This window comes from Callithrix jacchus, chromosome 15 (genome assembly GCF_049354715.1).
Source record: "Callithrix jacchus isolate 240 chromosome 15, calJac240_pri, whole genome shotgun sequence".
Taxonomy (NCBI): Eukaryota; Metazoa; Chordata; class Mammalia; order Primates; family Cebidae; genus Callithrix; species Callithrix jacchus.
In genome coordinates this window covers 10,952,470-10,975,000 of record NC_133516.1, presented here as the reverse complement: position 1 = coordinate 10,975,000, position 22,531 = coordinate 10,952,470, and the positions used below count along the sequence as shown (strand labels likewise).

General features: G+C 42.7%; 1 protein-coding gene across 1 annotated transcript in view; it reads right to left on the bottom strand.

Annotated features, from left to right (window-relative positions):
* Positions 1-22,531, bottom strand: part of LOC118147880 (uncharacterized) — a 31,313-nt gene that overhangs the window by 397 nt on the left and 8,385 nt on the right. The window contains exons 4-7 of the mRNA XM_078350187.1: positions 10,978-11,068; positions 6,294-7,048; positions 5,650-5,750; positions 1-4,259 (exon numbers count right to left, since the gene is read on the bottom strand). The exon at positions 1-4,259 is cut by the window's left edge and continues 397 nt beyond it. Coding sequence (XP_078206313.1) covers positions 4,208-4,259; positions 5,650-5,750; positions 6,294-7,048; positions 10,978-11,068 — 999 coding nt within the window. The 3' untranslated portion in view covers positions 1-4,207. The remainder of the gene's footprint in view (positions 4,260-5,649; positions 5,751-6,293; positions 7,049-10,977; positions 11,069-22,531) is intronic.

Here is a 22,531-nt window from a genome sequence, read left to right as displayed (position 1 = left end):
AGCCTAAATTTTTTTCTTAACCAAATGTTTCCCCTTTACTACTTATGCATAATACACTATTTTCTTTTAGTAATATGGAAATTTTTTCACACACATGTTAAATTTAAATGAGATTAAAGAGAATCAATAAGTTAAATGATCTGAAAACTAGACTCATAACACTTCTTCAATCAGCTACCTACTTCTGATTCCAATGCCACTGAAAGCTAAAACTTTAGTTCTCTATCTTCTTTTTTAAACACTGTAAATTATATCTTTTCTTCTTCTTGTCCTTCTGCTTCTTCCTCCTCCTCCTCTTTGTCCTTTTTAAATCTCTTTTTCATACATACGATGTCATCTGAGAATTATCTACATCAGTATCAATTTTTTTCTTTCTGCATTTTGGACTTTTGCAATCATTTTCTTCTTACTGAAGCATATCTTTTAGAAGTTTCTGTGAAGATCTGTTGATGCCAAACTCTAGTTTTCTGTTCATCTAAAAATGTCTTTATTTTCTTATTCTTTATAAAAAGATGGTTTTGCTAAATACATAATTTTAAGTTGACAGTTAATTTCTCTAAATACTTTCAAGTTATACTCCCTTGCATTCTATTGCTACTATTTTGAGGCTAATCGTCATTCCTTCTTTCAGTCACCCTTTTTTTTTTTTTTGAGATGGAGTTTTGCTCTTGCTGCCCAGGCTGTAGTGCAATGGTTCGGTCTTAACTCACTGCAACCTCAGGGTTCAAGTGGTTCTCCTGCTTCAGCCTCTTGAGTGAATCAATAAGTTTGATTCACCTGTTCATAGATAGCAATTTTAGATTCTATATCCAACAATACAGTCTACAGGCGCCTGCCACCATGCCTGGCTAATTTTTGTATTTTTAGTAGAGACAGAGTTTTACCATGTTGGTGAGGCTGATCTTGAACTCCTGATCTCAGGTGATCCACTTGCCTTGGCCTCCCAAAGTGTTGGGATTACAAGTGTGAGCCACTGTGCCTGGCCTCAGATTACTTTTAGTATCTTCTTTTTGTTTTTTGTGGTCTGCAATTTCACTAAAATTAATCTTTATGGATTTGTCTTCACTTATCTTGCTTATTATAGATTGGTTTTCTTTACTTGTGAACATATGTATTTCATCCATTCTTTTTCTTTTTTTTTTGAGATGAAGTTTCACTCTGTCTCCTAGGCTAGAGTGTAGTGGCTTGGTCTCAGCTCACTAAAACCTCCACCTCACAGGTTCAAGAGATTCTGAGATTACAGGTGTTCATCACCACGCCCAGCTAATTTATGCTTTTTTTTTTTTTAAAGTAGAGATGGGGTTTCACCAAGTTGGCCAGGCTGGTCTCGAACTTGTGGCTTCAAGTAATCTGCCCACCTTGGCCTCCCAAAGTGCTGAGGTTATAGGCATGAGCTACCATGCCTGGCCTGCATTTAATCAATTCCGAAAAATTCATTTTCTCCTCAAACATAGCAGCTCTCAGTTTTCTCTATTCTCCTCTCAAGGACTCTGACTGGATGTATATTAAAGCCTTTTATTCTATATTCCTTATCTTTTAATCTAAATACCTCCTTTTTGTTTTCTCCATACTGGATCTTGGATATTTATTTCAGACATATCATCCAGTTCACTAATTCTTTCTTCATCCACAGTTAATCTGCAACTTAAACTATTTGTTAAACTTTACTTTTCAGCTATTATATTTATTTTCAAAAGTCCTTTTGTTTTTATTTTTCAAATATGCATATTTTTGACAGTCTCTTCATAATCATTTTCTGAACACATCTTTCATTATTTAAACAGTTCATAGATAGCAATTTTAGATTCCATATTCAACAGTTCCAAGATATAAATTGTGTAGGGGCTTAAATCTATTTGTAGTTACTAATGACTTCTAATAAGGGTGACTTTTTTCAATGTGTATTTGCTGATTTTGGGTTTGAGCTCATATTCGTTGCTTTTAATCTGTGAGAATCCTGTGGGAATACATAGGGAATAATTTTCTCCAGAAAACACTTTGCTTTGCTAGGAAACAGGGGAAATACTGACCTGGAATACTTTAGTGTCCTTTGAGGATCTTAGCTCAAAGCAGAACTTTCAGGTACACTTCCTGTATTTGCTTCTAGCCCGAGTGGGCTCAGCTGCCACAGCTCTGATACTGGCTTTTGTCTTTAGGACAGCCCAATTTCCCCCATTTATTATTGCTCACCATCTTGCCTCTTGAAAACTTATTTTTTGGAAGGATACTGAAGATTTCCCTGTGTCCTTACGAATTCAGAAAGGAAATAAAGGATGGTTTATCCAGGATCCAGTAGTTTTTGAGGGGCGGGATCCTTCAGAATATCTAGTCTCTTCCACTGCCAGAAGTGGAAATCTAAGGCCCTTTTTTCAAGTGTTTCTTTAATAAGGTTTAAAATATTTACAACTGGTTCTTCAGATGAATTTAAACAAGGTAATTAAGTAACAAAACCGATCATACCGTGATCAAACAGTGTTCCTCATAGCTCCAGTTTTATGATCTCCCCATTCACTTTATCTTGAACGAGGAGTGTAAACTTGCCATGGAAGGCTAGATTTAGAATGTTCAAATGAGCAATTATCTTTTAACACCAACACAAGTCATGCATACAATTTGGCAGATTGAAGATTACATACAGAAGAGACTTGAAGTTCCTTGCAAAACAAATAGAGGACTGAGAACATTACTGAAAGCCAATGAGCTCCATTTCTTTAAAAAGTTAAAAAAAAAGAGAGGTAAAGAAATCAGTGGCTTGACATTAATGAGACTGACAGTCTTTAAAGTTTTAGAAATTTTTTCTCTTCAACCTTTATACATATCCAGAGTATCCAAAGCTTTTCTGTGAATATAGCAGCATGTAAAATCCACTTTCAGTGTGCAAGGTTGACTCTATGGAAGGTTCATGGCTATTTATGAACCCTAAAATTAAAGTTAAAAAACCGAGTATAAAAGCTGGACTACCACTGATACATAAACTGTAGGCTCATCCTAAGCAATAGTCTTGGTGAGACCCTGCACTCGATATTCATATACTGGCTATATTCCCTACACTGTGGAATGTATCCCTTGCCATGTGTGCGTATCAATTTAGAAAACAACATATGGGCCAGGCGCGGTGGCTCACACCTGTAATCCCAGCACTTTGGGAGGCCGAGGCGGGTGGATCATGAGGTCAAGAGATTGAGACCATCCTGGTCAACATGGTGAAACCCCGTCTCTACTAAAACTACAAAAAATTAGCTGGGCATGGTGGTGCGTGCCTGTAATCCCAGCTACTTGGGAGGCTGAGGCAGGAGAATTGCCTGAACCCAGGAGGCAGAGGTTGCGGTGAGCTGAGATCGTGCCATTGCACTCCAGCCTGGGTAACAAGAGCGAAACTCTGTCTCAAGAAAAAAAAAAGAAAACATCATATGAAGCCAAGTGGAAGCTGTGGGTATCAGAGCAAAGCTTGCTATCTGAGATTGGACCACAGAGTCTTGAGGAAGGGCCCTGCTCTGTCACCCAGGCTGGAGTGTGGGGACCCGATCTTGGTTGACTGCAACCTCAACCTCCTGGGCTCAAGTGACCTCTCACCCCAGCCTCCTAAGTCGCTGGGACTACAGGTGCACACCACCAGGCCTGGCTAATCTTTTGGAGAGATGGGTTTTCACCATGTTGCCCAGGCTGGTCTCAAACTCCTGGGTTCAAGAGATCCACCCACCTTGGCCTCCTAAAGTGCTGGGATTACAGGCATGAGCCACCGCATCCGGCCTGCAGTTGTTTTCTGAGTAATAAACAAGTTTTGGTGTGCAGAAGCTTGATCCCCACTTAGGGTTTGAAGTGCCTTTTCAGTCTTCGTACGATGACATTTATATTCACTTCTCTTCCCTGGGTCTCAGTTTCTTCCCTAGACACTAAAGAGTCAAGACCATGTGCTCTCTCAGGCTTCTCCCAGCACTAAGTCTGAAGTACTATGTGAAGCCTGGGGTGTGTGTTTGATTCCCCAGAGCCTCTTTTTGTTGGTATACTAAACATTGACACTACAGTGAAAGGGAAGACAAGTTTCTCCACCATGGGCCTAAAGAGATTCAAAATGAATAAAGCTTTGCTTCTTACACACTGTCTTATCTGTAGATGATTTTTTCTTTCATAAAAACTTTTTTTCCAAATGACTTACCCATCTTCATGTGTTGTTCCTAGAGAACACTGAGTTACCTCCTTTGAGCAGTCATGATAGTGTTGGTGGCTTCATCAATCCATCTTTAGGATGAGGGCAATATCTGGGACAATAAAGAAGAAAAATGGAAAGAAATTAATACTATGGTTGCGCGGTGGCTCATGCCTGTAATCCTAGCACTTTGGGATGCTGAGGTGGGCGGATCACGAGGTCAGGAGTTCAAGACCAGCTTGGCCAATATAGTGAAACCCTGTCTCTACTAAAAATAAAAAAAATTAGCCGGGTGTGGTGGTGCATGCCTGGAGTCCCAGCTACTCAGGAGGCTGAGGCAGGAGAATCGCTTGAACCTGAGAGGTGGAGATTGCAGTGAGCTGAGATTGTGCCATCACACTCCAGCCTGGGCGACAGAGTGATACTCCATCTCAAAAAAAAAAAAATACTGTGGTGACACTATGGGGGCCTCTTATCAACCCTGGCTTGGAGCTTGAGCTGACTTTTCAGTTATATGAGCCAATACACCCATATATTGTATAAGACAGATTTAGGTTTTAGTTGCAGTTAAAAGCATCCTAATGAAAACATCTCTTTTTAAAAGTATAACTTGTACATATGACTCAGATAAAGATTTATCACCTCTGAGGGAAACCAAGTTTAGGTTTCACTCCACGTTGGAGTGCAGTGGTGCAATCTTGGCTCACTGAAGCCTTGGACTCCTGGGTTCAAGTGATCCTCCTGCCTCAACCTCCCAAGTAGCTAGCACTATGAGCACCCACCACCATGATCAGTTAATTTTTTAAATTATTTGAGAGATGGGCATCTGGCTACGTTGCCCAGGTTGGTCTCAAACTCCCGACCTCAAGTGATCGTCCTGCCTCAGGCTCCCAAAGTGCTGAAATTATAGGTATGAGTCACCTTGCCTGGCAGGAATACGCTGTTTTGACTTTTCAGATTAAAACTGAAGTAAATGAAACGAACTCACGACAATAAGCCAATGGTCGGCACTGTTATGGATCAATAATACAGGTTTCAACTCTTGGGAGGGAGAGTAACTCACTCACTTTCTGCACCTAACTTTCTGTATCACATAATTCTTTTCTTCCCAGGCCCAAACTCTGCCTCAGTAGCTTTCTGTACTGTAGCAGCCACTGTCAATTGCTGGGAGCTGGCACATAAAATAACATCTATCTGTGCTCCTTATCACGCCATTCTGTCTAGTCCTAAATGTCAGAATAGGTTCTAACACAACTTTGGGCTTTGCAAAAAAAAAAAATGTCATCTTTTATCATCAGTTGGAAAGCTTTGGGGGCAGAGGAGACAAGACGATTCACTCATTATTTTCAACACATATTTAAGTTTCCGTGGAAAAACAGGAATGTGATTCAATCCAGAAGTGTTCGTGGAACAGTAACATCAGATTTCATGGTGGGCAGAGGTAAGGAACCAGTTTCTAAGAGCAGCAAGTCAACTTAAGAAAGAAAAATTGCAGTGCTCACCTTCTTCCACAGAGGGGCACTCCAAGCCCATCGCTAAAAACACGCACAGTTGTTTTTAGTGAGCGGTTGTAGAAAAAGAGCTTCCAATCTTGTCTCCATACCTAGGGGATTAAGTAAGGAGAACTTAAAGTACATTTGCAGTGCTCGATGTGAATGGCGTAAAACCTTTCTAATATCAATCCCAATGGTGCCAGCGACCCATTCTAAATTAACTCACGTTTAAAAATGTTACAGAAACGTGTTAAAATTGAGAACAGATTTCACTCTGGGCCTGTGGGTCTCCATTACACAAAAGATGGACTGGAGGCAAGGCAGTTCTTATTTAAAGCTAACATATGGCCTCTCAGAAAACGATGTCAGCCCGCTTCAAACACTCCGGTCTTCACCTGAAGGGGCCATACAGAATGAGAATGACGCCTTGAGTAAACAGAACTGTAGACACACGAGTTACGTCTCAAGGGGTTTCCAGTGTCTTTATTCTTGTGTCTGGGCCAAAGGTCTTTCCCTGTGTCCAGAGGCCCCGTGGCATTTCCAAAGAAGCCGTGGGTGACGGTGGGACCGTCTTGACGCCAACGCAAGTGTACCGGGTGGTCCTCATCGTCTGCTACATTCCGAAATGCAACCATCAGGGGCGCGGCCCTTACCTTTCCCAGGGAACACGAGACCGAGGGGCTGGAAGGCTGGCGCCAACGCCGCCCGCGTGCTGAGCCCTGGGCTGGGGCCTGGGCGGGCGGCCCGGAGTCCCCGCGCGGAGGCCGCAGGTTCCCAGGAGCGCGGGTCGCTCTCCACCCCTCGCCCGGGCCCACTGGAAGGGCGCGATGGCTTTCGACCAAACCGCGAGTGTAAAAGGAAGCGCGAAAAGCCCGAGGGAGCCGCAGCCCAGATTGTGCGGGGGCAGAGCCGCGGGCTCCGAGGGTCCCCGGGGCGAGGCGTGCAGGGGGCGCCTCCGGGCCGCGGGCAGATGGAGCCGGGGCTCCCGGGCGGCGCGCGGGGGGCGGCCGCCTCGACATCCTCAAGTTTATTCTGGGCCACCGAGCGCGGGAACCAGAAACGTTCCGTCTTTCATGGCCACCGGTGGCTTCACACGGGCTCGCGCCCCCCGGCGAGCACTGAGGAGCCGGCTGGTTCCGCCGCGTTTGAAGTTCAGCATTTATTATTAAAGAGAAGCGGCGGCGACGAGCGCTGCGTCCTCGGAGTGGGGAATACACATTTACTAAATCAGAACGCTCCGCCATCAAGGAACGGCCGAACGGGCTTCCGAACCGCGGCGCGGGCCCCGAGTGCGCCCCCAGCGGGACGCGGCGTCCGGGCTTTCCACGGGGGGCGCCACCTGCAGACCCGGCGGGGCGGCGGCTTGGCGGGGCCGGCTCGGCTCTCTGCGTCCGAGCTGTTCTACAGGCTGTTTCACAGAGGCAGAGGGAATGCCACACTAAACTGGGCACCTTTCTTCAAAACTACAAGCAACGCGGTAACATGTTATCGCTCAATTAAGGGGATCGTGTTGCTTCCAACATTAGGACTTTCTGTACCCCAGTATGCTCCAAAATGTCCCCAAATTGTGAGCATCCAAAAAAAGCATACTTATGTATATTTCAAAACATCATGTACACTGAAAATTATACAGTTTTATTTGTCAACTGAACAATAATATTAAAAAACCCAAAAAAGTATATTTATTTTATTTGGCAATTAACTTACACGATGGCATCCCTTGTCAAAAGCATTCATGTTGCTTGTTTAAAAAGCTTTTTCCTTAATTATTAGAATAATACTTTTACTGTAGAAAATATGAAATTTACATATATCCACACGTCAGTATCATATGCTGTTTAAAATCATGTTTTGTAGTGGGAATTTTCCAGTGACATTACATGTGAATTTAGTGTCTATATCTCCTTATTTAACTTACAGTGAATTAATAAACATTAAGGTGGTTTCAAGCTTTCCTTATTATAATAGCTCAACCAACACACAATTCTGTACGATTCTGATTATTCCCTTGCACCATTTTATTTGGAATTTCCTTCCTCCCTCCCTCCTTCCTTCCCTCCCTCCCTCCTTCCTTCCTTCCTTCCTTCCTTCCTTCCTTCCTTCCTTCCTTCCTTCCTTCCTTCCCTTCCTTCCTTCCTTCTCTCTCTTTTGACAATCTCGCTCTGTCGCCCAGGCTGGAGTGCAGTGGTGTGATCTCTGCTCACTGCAACCTCCGCCTCCTGGTTTCAAGCAATTATTGTGCCTCAGCCTCCTGAGTAGCTGGGATTACAGTCACCTGCCACCACGCCCGGCTAATTTTTGTATTTTTAGTAGAGATGTGGTTTCTCCATGTTGGTCAGGTTGGTCTTGAACTCCCAACCTCAGGTGATCCGCCCTCCTTGGCTTCCCAAAGTGCTGGGATTACAGGTGTGAGCTACTGCGCTCGGCCAAAATTTCTTTTTATGAGGACCTAAGTCACATTGGATAAGGACCCTTTAAACATCTGATTTTAACCTAATTACCTCTTTAAAAACTTTATTGGCCAGGCGAGGTGGCTCACGCTGGTAATCCCAGCACTTTGGGAGGCTGAGGCGGGTGGATCACGAGGTCAAGAGTTTGAGACCAGCCTGACCAACATGGTGAAACCCCATCTCTACTAAAAATACAAGAATTACCCGGGTGTGGTGGTATGCACCTGTAATTCCAGCTACTTGGGAGGCTGAGGCAGGAGAATTGCTTGAACCTAGGAGGCAGAAGTTGCAGTGAGCTGAGATCGTGTCACTGCACTCCAACCTGGGAAACAGAGCCAGACTCTGTCTCAAAAAAAAAAAAAAAAGAAAAGAAAAGAAAAGACTTTATCCCCATATATCATGATATTTAGAGGTACTAAGGGTTGGAACTTCAATGTGTTAATTTTGGTGGGGATGCAGTTTAGCCCATAACAGATATCTAAAGGAGAGAGAGATTATGCCTTAAATTTATTTTTTAAAACATAAATATTGCCAGAAATAAAAACATGGCATAGAAGTTAAAAACTAAGGCAATGCTACAGCATTTAAGTCACAAAAACAAACAGGATTTCATATTACATGTGCTTTTGTTAGGTTAGGCTTGAGGCCTAGTGGTGGGAGAGGAGCCTTCTAGAAGTAGACTTTTTTGCTTATATCAAGACCTTCGGGTTTCCTGTGGCTCTGCTTCATTTCTGTTTTTACTCTAGACACAGGGCAGTCTCTATCTGGGACACTGCTGCTTTTGTGACTAGACCAAAAACAGCCTCAGTGAACCCCAAGCTTATAGCTTCAACTCAGAATGATACATGTAAGTCATTTGGAATTGTTTCACAATTAAGTTATTCAATTCAATAAGTGCTTAGCAATTGCTTTTGGAGCTATTTGTTTGCCTTCTGAAGGTGCTGAAGGAGGGCAGAGTATTGGTAAGAAAAAAGAGGAGAGTTCTGAGCGCAGTCAGGCTCTGACTGGTTTAGCACTGTCCTCCGAGGCCCATTGAGGTCCTGGAGTTTTCTTGGATCACTCCGATCAACACTGACATGCTTCTTTCTGCCTGCTCTTCATTCATGGATTCATTCCATAAATACTTATTGAAGCCAAGTGTGTGTGGTGGACAGGACAGGCTTGGTTTGTGCTTTCGTGGTGTTGACTTTCTAGTAGGAGGAGGCAGACACTAAATAACAACCCATGTAAACCTGATGGTTTTAGATGGTGAAAAGGGCTGTGAAGAAAAATGTCCGGTGCGATGCTGAGTGTGTACAGCTGGGCTGAGAGGCTGATTCATCCTGGGTAGGGAAGGCCTTTCTCAGTGGGTTACGCAGGTGCAGGGATCTTACTGAAAAGGGCAACCAGTGGGGTGAGGAGAGAGACGGCAGTGGCAAGGCCCTAAGCTGGGTGGGAGCTTGGCTGACGGAGGACTGGACAGAGGCCAGTGTGGCTAGATGTTAGTGAGAGTGGAGATGTGGAAGAGGGGGTCTTGGAAGTCGGTAGGGCCCAGGGCAGCAAAGCCTGTGTGGTACCTTGGCAAGGACGATGCCCACACCCAGTAAAATGGGGAGACATGAGGTTTTAAACTCCACAGTGACACAGTAGCAAGTTCTGGTTTATGTTTTTCATTTTGTTTTGTTTTGAGACGGAGTCTTGCTCTATCATCCAGGCTGGAGTACAGTGGCTTGATCTCGGCTCATTGCAACCTTTGCCTCCTGGGTTCAAGTGATTCTCCTGCCTCAGCCTCCCGAGGAGCTGGGACTACAGGCACGCACCATCACACCCAGCTTATTTTTGTATTTTTAGTAGAGATGGGGTTTCACTATATTGTCCAGGCTGATCTTTAACTCCTGACCTTGTGATCTGCCCCCCTCAGCCTCCCAAAGTGCTGGGATTACCCACCGCGCCTGGCCTGGTTTATGTTTTTAAGCAATTACTCAGATTACTGTGTGGCAGATGGACACAGTGTTCTGAGGAGCGGGCAGAGAGACCAACTCAGATTGTGGCATTTGGTCACTTTCAAACCAATGTTCCGAGGGGGCCCCAGGTAGCAGATCGCAAGCACCCTTAGGACAGAAACATGCTGCTTTCCCTTCTTCCTCTTCTTTATCTTCCTTCTTTCTTTTTTGTTTTATTATTCTTGGAGGCTGTAATGGTGTTAGCAATATAATGGGCTCAATCAAAACTTGTATGGGCAATCCTCTGCCAATTAATGCCATAACTTTTTGGGTAGAGTTGGCCCTGGGTTTCTGCCACTTGCCTTGAATGTATGGAATCAAATTCTTTTAGTGATTTTAGCTTCCTGGAAAAAGGTAACCGCATAATGAAGAAGTGTTTTCTTAACATACATTTACTACAATGACTATTTTCTCCTTCTTGGAACTGGGAGTTGCTGCTTGCTTATTTATTTATTAATTATAGAGACAAGGTTTCGCCATGTTGGTCAGGCTGGTCTCGAACTCCTGACCCCAGGTGATCCGCCTGCCTTGGCCTCCCAAAGTGCTGGGATTACAGGAGTGAGCCACCACACCTGGCCAGCACGTTTAACACAGTAATTAAAAGGTTGGAGGCCTTTCATAGTTCTATGGAAACCTATAGTCATTTTATCTTACAAATTTTTCTCCATTCCTCAGTAGGAATGATCAGCCCAGGCCTTAAGCTGTTTGCCCAACTTTTTTTTTTTTCTAAGTTTCTTCTTGGTGAGGTCAGAAATCTTAATTTTAAAAAAGTCTTTCTTTAGTTGACACACTATGAATATGCTACATTTTTGCATATTACATTTCTGTGGTTATAATTCTGGAGTCTCTTAATTCATTAACTGTAGAGGTGCTTGAGAAGGTCTGGAGATGTTCACAGTCATCACCTGCATGTTCTGCGCAGCTGACTGTAGTGAGGGAGGAAGCCGCTGCTTGGGAAGCGGAGGCAAGGGGGAGGTCAGAGGCTCGTGGCAGCTGCTAACGGAATGGAAGTGCAGCAGTCACATGAAAATTCAGTTAGGAATTGGTGACCCCTGTTCTGGTTGGCTGTGAGGTCGTGTCTGTTTTGGATCACAAAAGAAAAGAGAAGGCTACTGCAGTGATTTAGAAGACAGGAGACGGTGGTTAGACCAGGTGGTATCCTTACAGCCGATGAAATGTCATGTCGTGTAAAAGTAGATGCAGTAAAATGACAGGCTATTCTAACGAGAACAGCAGAGGAGGCAAGAGTTTTTGGACTGAGTAGTTGGAGGTATGACATACCCTTGGCTGAGATGAGGAAGACTGCATGAAGAGCGGGTTTGAGGGAAGGCTGGAAGCTCCGTTTGAACATGTACCTTTGAGGTGCTTTTTAGATATCCATGTAGAAGTGTTTCATGGGGAGGGGAGACCATGAACCTGAAATTCAAGGAAGAAGTTCAAGGAGTAGTGGTTGGGAGGTGGCAGAGTGAGGTCTCGGGAGAATTTTCTTTTGTATACTGTGAGCGAGTACAGTGTATTTGTTTGTCAATGGGAATTATCCATTAGAGAAGAAAAAACTGGTGATGCTGGAGAGGGGAAAATCACTGGAGTAAAGTCACAAGTAGTAAGAAGGAACGGGACCTAGAAGGCAAGTGGAAGAGTGGTCTTTAGCTGGGAATGCAGACAACTCACCCAGAGTGACAGAAAGGAAGGCAGAATGATGAAGGTGACACGGTATGTGTCCAGATGGGTTGGCAAAACTTTGTGAGCGTTCTTCTTAATTTGCTTCTAGTTTCTCAGTGAATGAAGAAAGACTGTCTATTGATAATGAGGGGCACGGAGAGACCCACTGAGGTGCGTTGAAAGCACTTCACTTGTGGTGTGCGCCTGTAATCCCAACTACTGGGGAGGCTGAGGCAGGAGGATCACTTGAGCCCAGCAAGTGGAGGTTGCAGTGAGCAGAGATGGAGCCACTGCACTCCAGCCTGGGAGACAGAGTGAGACTCTGTCTCAATTAAAAAAAAAAAAAAAAAGAAAGCATTTTGCTCTTGGGAACGCGTAGGGGATGGGCTGAGTCGGGGAACACGAACTTGAAAGACCACTGCAGGCCGTCTGGGGAGAAACAGTGAAACCCAGACAGAGAAGTGGCACCAGACGTGGAGAGAACGCATAGATTCAGGTGTGTTTTGGAGACAGAATATGCAGAACTTGCTGTTGGATTAGCAGTGGACATAAGAGAAAGCAAAGGATCGAGAATAACATTGCTGTGAAAAGCACCTTAAAAGGTGATGAATTGCTATTGCTTCAGCTGTATTGAAATGAAGTCCTGGGAGGCTTTACTATTTTAGCTCACACAACTGAAGTTCACTTTAGCTCTTTTCTCATCTTAAAATTTCTCCGAATACTCTTGTAATCCTAGATTTTAACATACTATGGTTAGAAAACAGCACGGACAACTTAGAGTTGTTGCCAACACAGGGCTGTGTGAGCAGTGAGTATATTCTCACTTTGCAGATGAAGACAGGCCCAGAAAGGTCAACAGAACTAATTACAAATGTCGGGGAGTTGGGGGAATAAAACAAAAACTGCTTTATTAGTTTAGAATAATGAGAAGTACTTTACATTTTAGACTGTAGAACATTCACTACATGCTGATTTTGTTTTATAATGCCTAGGACAAAATCTCATGCAAATAGTTACTTTAAGAAATGCATTTGGCCGGGCGCAGTAGCTCACGCCTGTAATCCCAGCACTTTGGGAGGCTGAGGCGAATGGATCACGACGTCAGGAGATGGAGACCTTCCTGGCCAACATGGTGAAACCCTGTCTCTACTAAGATACAAAAAATTAGGTGGGCATGGTGGTGCACACCTGGAGTCCCAGCTACTCAGGAGGCCGAGGCAGGGGAATCACTTGAATTGGGGAGGCAGAGGTTACAGTGAGCAGACATCGTACCACTGCACTGTATGTAGCCTGGTGACAGATCAAGACACCATCTCAACAGAAAAAAAAAATAAAAAGAAATGCACTTGACAACAGTTTTTCATGATATATTCATTACCATTGATTGCCAAAAATCCCTTCTAAATCTGTATAAAGGAACTTACAATATCGGCAGCCTCTTACATAAAGCTTAATGAGATTTTGGAAAATGAAGTATTTGTTATGTCATGTATTTCTTTTTTTAGCAGAAAAATAAAAAGTAGACTATAAATTTAAAAACTGATTTATTAAGCCGGGCACGGTGGCTCAAGCCTGTAATCCCAGCACTTTGGGAGGCAGAGGCGGGTGGATCATGAGGTCAAGAGATCAAGACCATCCTGGTCAACATGGTGAAACCCCGTCTCTACTAAAAATACAAAAAATTAGCTGGGCATGGTGGCGCGTGCCTGTAATCCCAGCTACTCAGGAGGCTGAGGCAGGAGAATTGCCTGAACCCAGGAGGCGGAGGTTGCGGTGAGCCGAGATCGCGCCATTGCACTCCAGCCTGTGTAACAAGAGCGAAACTCCGTCTCAAAAAAAAAAAAAAAAAAAAAAACTGATTTATTAATGTTTTACACAGGATTTTAATTTTTTTTTGGTTTACATCTAACTCATAGAGTGTTTGATACTGAGTTTCATTACTAAGATTAAAAAAATTACTTTGCAGTTTCCCTTGTTCCTGTAAAATGACAACTTCCCATAAAAAGCAAACAGTGGCAAAGTACTGGAAATAGTTCATTTTTAAAAATTCATTGCCTTAAAACTGCTCCTTAGGTGTTAACTTAAACAATATTATTGAGCATTCTCTACATGTCCGGACTGTTTTAAAGAAACTTTACGTGTTCAACTCGAACATCAGCCCTTTGAGGGCATGGATGATTCTCTACTTCTGAACATGCTTCACACACAGCATCTGGCATAATGCATCCTAATTCATGAATGTTATTTGAATAAACAATGAGGCACATTCTTAAACTTTAGTGTCTATTAATTCAGCTAGGTACATTTAAAAAGTCACGTTCTCCTCTGTGTACAAACGTGCACATACAGAACCACATTGTCTTTGGATTCATCTACCTCTGACAATTGTCTAATTAATTAATCATCTGATAATTAAAATGACCTCCTTTCGGCTGATATTGGATCCTGAGAAAGGTTGAAAAGAAACTTGACACATCATGTTGTGTCATGTTCCATTGTGAGACAAACTGCTATTTATCACATTATGTCATATCTGACCACATCATGGCAATGTTAAGTTGAACATCAATATGGTGACATATTCAAAAAATTCCAAAGCATTAGATTTATATAAAGTCATCCATTCTTCACTCTTCCAAAATGGAAAAGTCACAAAGCAATGTGACTTTTAGCATCTTTTAGCCATCCCTGAATCTAGTACTGCTATTCATCGAGTCAGTTCACGCCGCTGCACTTAGCCTTTCCTTCAGTTTCTTGCTCAAGGTTTTGGCTAAGTCCATCTGGACACCACGTGGGCCTATGTGGTTTAGAAGTCTTGCACAATCCCGTGCTTTCATCTACTGAATTCCTTACAGCAGAAGAAAATTAGAACACAGAACCTTTAATTGGATTTGGGACACGTTATTTTTTCTGTCTGTCTCTAAAAAAGTGACTAACCAAGAATTAGAATTTCAATGGAAACTCTGCAAGAAATTCCAAGTTTTCATTTGGCATTCTGACTTTGAGGCGGGTTCAGTCACTGCAGTCCTATTGCCTTCATATTTATGGAGACATTTTTGGTTTCAAGGCGGTGTATGGATTTCCAAAATGGTTCCAGGTTTCTGTGGCCCTGTGGAATATAATGAACCCGTAGAAACAGAATACTTTTTAAAACACTGTATGTTAAACATTTTAATATACAGTATGTTATGAGCTTAAAATTCTGATTTTCATTTACTGTGATTAGTGTATGACATTATTATGGAGTCATGTGGAGTTTACCAGGGACTTAGGCAGTGAAAGTGACCTATGGCTGACACGTTGTACCTTTAATAAGCTACAGACGACATGGGCCTCTTCTCAAAGGGGATATTGGCTTTCTGTATATAATTAATAACAAGAAAACTGTATCCTGACTTTAAGGTCTGCAGTAGCATCCTGGAACAAAAAGGGCCATAAATTAACATCAATTATGTATTAAAGTTCCAATTAACCTGGCTGACACTGATATACTTTAACAAGCACGTTTAGATAAAAGAAAAAACTCTCTAATTACTTGGAATAGGACCTTATGACCCATTCAACTCTTTTATCCCAATTCCAACCTAACAAAGAATGAAATGAGAGGGAGAAAATTCCACAAAGGGTGACAATACAACATCAGAAGATCTTACCTGGGACGCTCTTTTACCATCAGAAACTCTCCATGATGAATATTTTATTGTGCTTGGATTCCAAAAACAAATACAGACATGGAAGAAGGGCATTTTAAAGTTGGAAATGGTGGCATCTTTTGAAATTTTCCACTAGAACCCATTTGGCACATTCTAAACACTTAATGTGAATTCTCCTCTCCCACCCCCAATCTGCCTGGCCCTGCTTTGGATGCATTTTCTAGAAAGGGAGCTCAGTGGTCACAATCCCTTCTGCACTGCTCACTCTCCCGGCTCCCCAAATCTTTGGACAGCCTTTCTGTTTGATTTGGGAAGAGCATTCTGGTCCCCGGTCCCCGTCTGTTCTCCAGGTGGCTCTTTGGACGTTGTTCTCCGTTTTCTGTTCACTGCCTGGGCATCTTGCCCACGTAGTTCTCTTGGTGCTCATGTTCCTCCTGGTGTCGCCCGGTCTGTTAGCTTCATCTACAATTGCCTATGCATCTTCTGGGCTGCACACGGCATGCACTGAAGTATTTCTTCATCTGAAAATACGGATATAGCAGATGAAGATATTCATAGAATGGATGAGAGGAAAAAAAAATGCAGCAATTGTGGGTGACAGGGAGGGAGTGGGAGCAAGGCCGATTCTACTAGCTGAGGAGGCAGAGGAGGGAAGGACACATAGAAGAGAATGAGAAGTGATTTGTCTTTAGCACATGTTTATCTTCCTGTGGATCATGATCAGATGTGACAGTCGTTTGCTTTCCTACGGCAGTCTCCCATCGGACACTTGCTCATTTCTTGACATAGTTTCCCGAGTCTGTGCTCTAATTCACCCTTCACCGGAGATGGAGGAGACTTGTCTCGCTTTTTTCACTTACCCTTTATTCAGCCAGGCTTCCCTGCTCCTCCCCCTCCCCCACCAAACAGCACAAGGCATGAATACGTTCTTCAAGGCTCTTCCCTGCCTACATCCAAAATGAGATCAACTTTTTATAGACATGAATGAACTCAGCTTTTAGCCAAATATGAAATAAAAAATCAAGAAATGCATCTAAATAAAGCAGAATTTCTACTTATACATTTGAATAAATATATCCAAGTTCTTTTGGGACCACAGATATAGTGAATAGATACTTAGTCTATCTAAGCACTAAGTAAGTCTCTAGAACAGATGCTTATGAATAGAGATGAAAGTAGACATACAGAATTCAAATTTGTCAACATATGTGGCCAGTGAAATGGTCCCAAGTATAACTCTGACCACGTGTTTTGTTTTTTTTCCCCCCCAAAGGAAAGTGATAGTAAAATCATAAGATGTAGGATGTTAGCACAGCTTGGGGGCTGGGATCTAAGGTTAACTGGTTCGAGCTGACGATAACTGGGGAAGGGCAGCTGCCCTGCAGCCACGTAAAGGCCCCAGGAACTTCCTTCAAAAGCTGAATTTTTGCCTTTAGCCCATTTTTTTTTTTTTTTTTTTTTTTGGCTTATGTGCTTAGGTTCTGGGCTTCCAATTGTTTTCTTATTCCTAATTTTGTGTTTTTCTGACCTTGATTTGACAACTCAGCTCTATCCTACAGACTTTGTCCGCTTCACTGGAAATACTAGTTCAAGGATAAACAGGAGAGTGTGACAAGTCTGCAAACAGAAAGAACATGGCCGGGCGCAGTGGCTCACGCCTGTAATCCCAGCACTTTGGAAGGCCCAGGTGCGCGAATCACCTGAGGTCAGGAGTTCAAGACCAGTCTGACCAACATGGAGAAACCCCATCTCTACCAAAAATACAAAATTATCCAGGCGTAGTGGTGTGCACCTGTAATCCCAGCTACGTGGGAGGCTGAGGCAGGAGAATCGTTTGAACCCAGGGGGCGGAGGTTGAGGTGAGCTGAGATCGTACCACTGTACTTCAGCTTGGGCAACAAGAGCAAAACTCGGTCTTAAAATAACAACAAGCAGCAACAACAACAAGAACAAAAACAGAAAGAACAAGTTACTTAAGAAAGTGAAAAGAGGTAGAGTGTCCTTGTTCTTCTCATTTGAAACATGGAAGCCAGAAGACAATGATATATAGTATCTGTAGAAAACTGAGATGAAATCATGGTAATCTAATTCCTCTGAGAGAAAGGAGCAGCAAACAGTGAAACTGTGGCCCGAATGATGGATTCAAGCCACCATGATCTCTCAGCTGGATGGTCAGATCACGATGGTCACGTCACATCACTTCCGTGCTCCGGATCCCTGAGAGGTTCCCGTCTCTCCTTTCCTTTCTCACAGTCTCTGACCCTTCTCCCCTTGCTCACGCCTCACCAGTCACAACAGCTGCCTTGCATCTGGCCTAGAACAGACTTAGCCCAACCTCACCTGGTGTCCTCCTTGCCTCAGGTCTTTGTTCAGGTATTATCTTATCAAGGAGGCCTTCTCTAACCCCCTACATTTTAATAAAATCTCAACCCATTCCTGGATCATTCTTTATCTGCCGTTTTTACTTTATTTCCTGTGAGTTATAGCACTTATCTGCTTACCTCTGTTGGTTTATTGTATCTTTATTCCCCCCACTAGAATATGAGCACCATGAGAACAGAGGACCTGTTTGTTTACTGCTACCACTGAGAACAGACCCTTAGTAAGCGCTCATCATTTTCAAAGGAAGGGAAAGGGTCCTATAACCAGCTAAGATATTATCCTGTTGAGAAGAGTTAAAAAACCTGTGATATGCAGGAACTGAGAGAGTAGTTTGCCCGTAAACCCCAATTAGATTTGTTAGACTTGTGGTAAGACCTTGGAATCATCTAGAATGCTTGTTAAAAAGCAATAGATTCTCAGATCTGTCTACATCAACAGAATCAGAATTTCCATAGAGAAGTCCTGGAATCTGAATATTTCAAACTATTATATTGAATATTTCCAAAAGTCTCTTTCAATTCCTTTCATAAGGCAAACTTGGAAAACTAAGTCTAATCTTACAACAAATGAGTCCGAATAGACTTTCAGTAGCAATAATTGTGGAGTATGTATGTGTCTGAGTACATCTAATATGTAATATATAGTCTGTCAACAAGGCAAGAGTTTAACAGGAAATTTGCAATATTTAAATCTTATAAGAGGATTCTTGAAGTAGAACAGATTTTTGTTATCTGACCCATTATTTAAACTGATCATTTTTCATTGCAGTTTTAATTACAGTCAGTCCAGTTGTGTTTCAGCACTAAGTTCCTTTTGTCAACTGACAGATGCAGCTGGAAATGCATAGACATGATACTGTACTTGTTAAAATGAGCTCATCTGTTCATTTTAGAGTAGGAGGGAGGAGAGGAAAGGAATTAGATACCTGAGACTACCTGGTAATACTTATGTAAGACATGCTAGGATTCTGTAGCTGACATTTGGTACAAGAGCAAATGACTCTGTTCCCCACTAGTCTCTGAGAGTATCATTGTGTTACAGCATGGTACCACAACTGATATTTATGTTGATTCTACATATCGGAGAAAAAGTTAGGCTCACAATACTCAGTTTAAGAAGACAGGGAATTGCTAAAATGATGAAAAGTGGTTACTATAAAATACTGTTTGATAATTAAAGCAAACAATTGGAAAATAAAATTATGGCAAAAATTAATTATTGAATATCAGATGAGTAAGATACTATTGCGTAAAATAAGATCCTGGAAAACAATATGCTATGATCTTGGTGAAGAGATGAAGCATGTAAAAACATGAAATAATTGAAGAGTGATGAAACAGTGTCTTGTACAAGTGACCCGATCTCTCTGATTCACACAGTATCCTCACCAACAAAGTGATGTAATAATGTAGATCTCTCAGGGAGCTTTGAAGATTAAAGGAGATGATTTACACCCTTGGGAAATGGCATATAATGCCACTGACTGGGGAAGAGCAGAAGTTCAGAAGAAAAGCGATGGCTGTAGATCAGCATAGTGAGACAGGGAAGCCTTTACAGAGATGGAGCGATCGAAGCCTGCTCTTGGAGAAAAAGATGAGAATTCTGGGTAGAAGGGTCTGTATAAGCAACGGTGTGGCGATGGGAAGGAGCATGGTTATTTTGGAGGGATGAGAGAAGAAGACCATCTGACTGAAGCAGTGGTCACAAAAGACAGGGCTGACAAGGTAGACATACTTTATTTTCTTTTTTTTTAAGACGGAGTCTTGCTCAGTCGCCCAGGCTGGAGTACAATTGTACAATCTCAGCTCCCTGCAACCTCCACTTCCCTCATTCAAGTGATTCTCCTGTCTCAGCCTCCCGAGTACTTGGGATTACAGGCACCACACCCAGCTAATTTTTGTGTTTTTAGTAGAGATGAAGTTTTACCATGTTGGCCAGGCTGGTCTCGAACTCCTGACCTCAAGTGATCTGCCCAACTGAGCCTCCCAAAGTGTTGGGATTACAGGCATGAGCCCTGCGCCTGGCCAGATATACTTCTTTATTGTAGAAAATAGAAATAGAAAGGAGAGAAAAGAAGGGCATTTCATAATTCTACTACTCAGAGCTAGCCACTTTGGTGTGCTTCCTTGTAGCTGTATTTTCTCTATGTAAATATTTACTTTTATAACTTAAACGTGACTTCGGATAATACTACTTATAATTTTTTGTAACTGCTTTTAATATTTAACACTACATTGTCAGCATTTTTGCATGACCTTACACGGTTTTTGGAAATATCATCTGAGATGGCCATATAATATTACATTGTGTGGCCTCCTTTAAAGTTAAACGGTCTATTATTGTTGGACTTTGTTTTTTGTTTTGAGATGGAGTCTCACTCTGTTGCCCAGGCTGGAGTGCAGTAATGCGATCTCGGCTCACTACAACCTCCACCTCTCGGGTTCAAGTGATTCTCCTGCCTCAGCCTCCCGAGTAGCTGGGACTACAGGTGCGTGCCACCACACCTGGCTAATTTTGTATTTTTAGTAGAGACAGAGTTTCACCATGTTGGCCAGGCTGTTCTCGATCTCCTGACCTCGTGATCCACCTGCCTCAGCCTCCAAAAGTGCTGGTATTACAAGTGTGAGCCACCCAGCCCTTATTTTTGGACTTTAAGATTGCTCTGTATTTTTCTCCTCTAACATATAACACTACCCCTGAGAACGATTTAAAAAATAATCTCACTTTTTTTCTTTACAGGAGAAATTACTAGAATGATATTACTTGGTCTAAAACACATACATATTTTAAAGATTATTGGTATATTCCGTTAAATTGCCTTCCAGAAATGTGCAAATTTATAGTTCCACTAGGAGAATATGAGTGTACACTTTTTTTTTTGAGATGAAGTCTTGCTCTGTCGCCAGGCTGGAGTGCAGTGGCACGATCTCGGCTCACTGCAACCTCCGCCTCCTGGGTTCAAGTGATTTTCCTGCCTCAGCCTTCCGAGTAGCTGGGATTACAGGCACGTGCCACCATGCCCAGCTAATTTTTGTATTTTTAGTAGAAACGGAGTTTCACTGTGTTGGCAAGGATGGTCTTGATCTCTTGACCTCATGATCTGCCCGCCTTGGCCTCCCAAAGTGCTGGGACAGGCATAGTGGCTCATCCTCCTTCTAAATTTTATGCTTATTTGGTCTTTCAGCTCTTTTGTATGTAATTACTTAATAGATACATTGGCGCATATCATTGTGATCTGTTTGTTAGTGAATGGAAAGACTATTTTTTCCTCTATCAAGCATCTAGTTAGGAAGGCTTTGCCCAACCAAAACCAGCATATGAAAGCCAGGTGTGGTCATTTCGCTTCATGATTTAGAAATAAAACTTGATTTAGGTAAGGATTTTTTTCTGGTGTAATGTATGCTTTTAGTTAGATGATATGGGCTGGACTTCTTTGTCTCTTACCTGTTCTAAATTCTATGAAAGCATTCATTCTGAAACATTTATTTGATACTTTCCAGGTGCCAGACACTCTGTTAAATGCTGGGTGTGTGACCTGAAAAAATTAGGCTTGGTTCTGGTTCTCATGGGGCTTATAGTTATGAGATAGACAGTTACAAATTAGCATAGAAATTAACATGAAGTTATAACTAGTGTTATGAACACTGTTATAAATTATGAACACAATGACAAAAGGTGTTATGAAAGAATAACAGGATGCCATCTGAAGTTCTTAAGGATAGCCAGATCAAGAGTAGGTGACATGGACCGAGTGCGGTGGCTCGTGACTGTAATCCCAGCACTTTGGGAGGCTGAGGTGGGTGAATCACTTGAGGTCAGGAGTTTGAGACCATCCCGGCCAACGTGGTGAAACCCAGTCTCTACTAAAAAGAACAAAACAAAACAAAAATCAGCCAGGCATGGTGGTACGTGCCTGTAGTTCCAGCTACTAGGTACTCTTATGGGGACAAATAACTTCACCTCTGGAGGGTCCTTGGATCTGAAGGGTCCTTCCAGTTCAGACCTTAAAACTCCCTTGAGCCGATGGTTTGGTCTTCCCAGGTTCCCGGGAGGTCTGGCCATGTGTCTGAATAGCCTGTTTTTGGTTTTCCCACATATGTGTAAATGCGATCAGAACAGATTACTGTTCTTACCTTTAAAGTGCTTTTACCCAAGCGTATCAAAGTGAAAAATACTCCTGAATTCTCAAAGGCTCAGCCGGGCAAACTAGGAGTCCAGTAGATGTTCTCTGTAGGGTCAGGGCCAACCTCTTCACCTTGGGGGCTTCAGTGCTATCTGTGTACAGCCTGCCTTTCTCTCATCTTCCCAGCTTTCCTATAGCCTCAGGCTCTCAGGTCTCTCAAGCACATCTATCCAGTAACCTGTCAAATCATCTTAATCTCACTCCTGAGCCTTCTGCCAGGCTGCCGTTTCCTGTTTACAATACCTTCACCTCACTCAGTCATCAATTTCCTCTGTAGTCAGGGTCTTTTGGAATGCCCAGTACCGTCATGATATCAGATTGAATATATTTGCAATAGGTCACAAGTTCTTTCAGGCTCAAAGTTGTCTGCACAAATAAGCCCAGGACATTTCTCCCTCCTTCCACCGCTTCCCTGTGAAACAGACTTATACTGTGTGTAATGAAAATTAGCGGGAACGTAAGTATTAATTTATTTGGTTTCTGTGTGTCAGATTGTCCCTGTGCCTCTTGCTGTGGTTGTGTTGGTGTGGTCTTTGATCCCAAGTGCCTGGAGTGTAAGGTGTGTTCTATCTCTTCTGA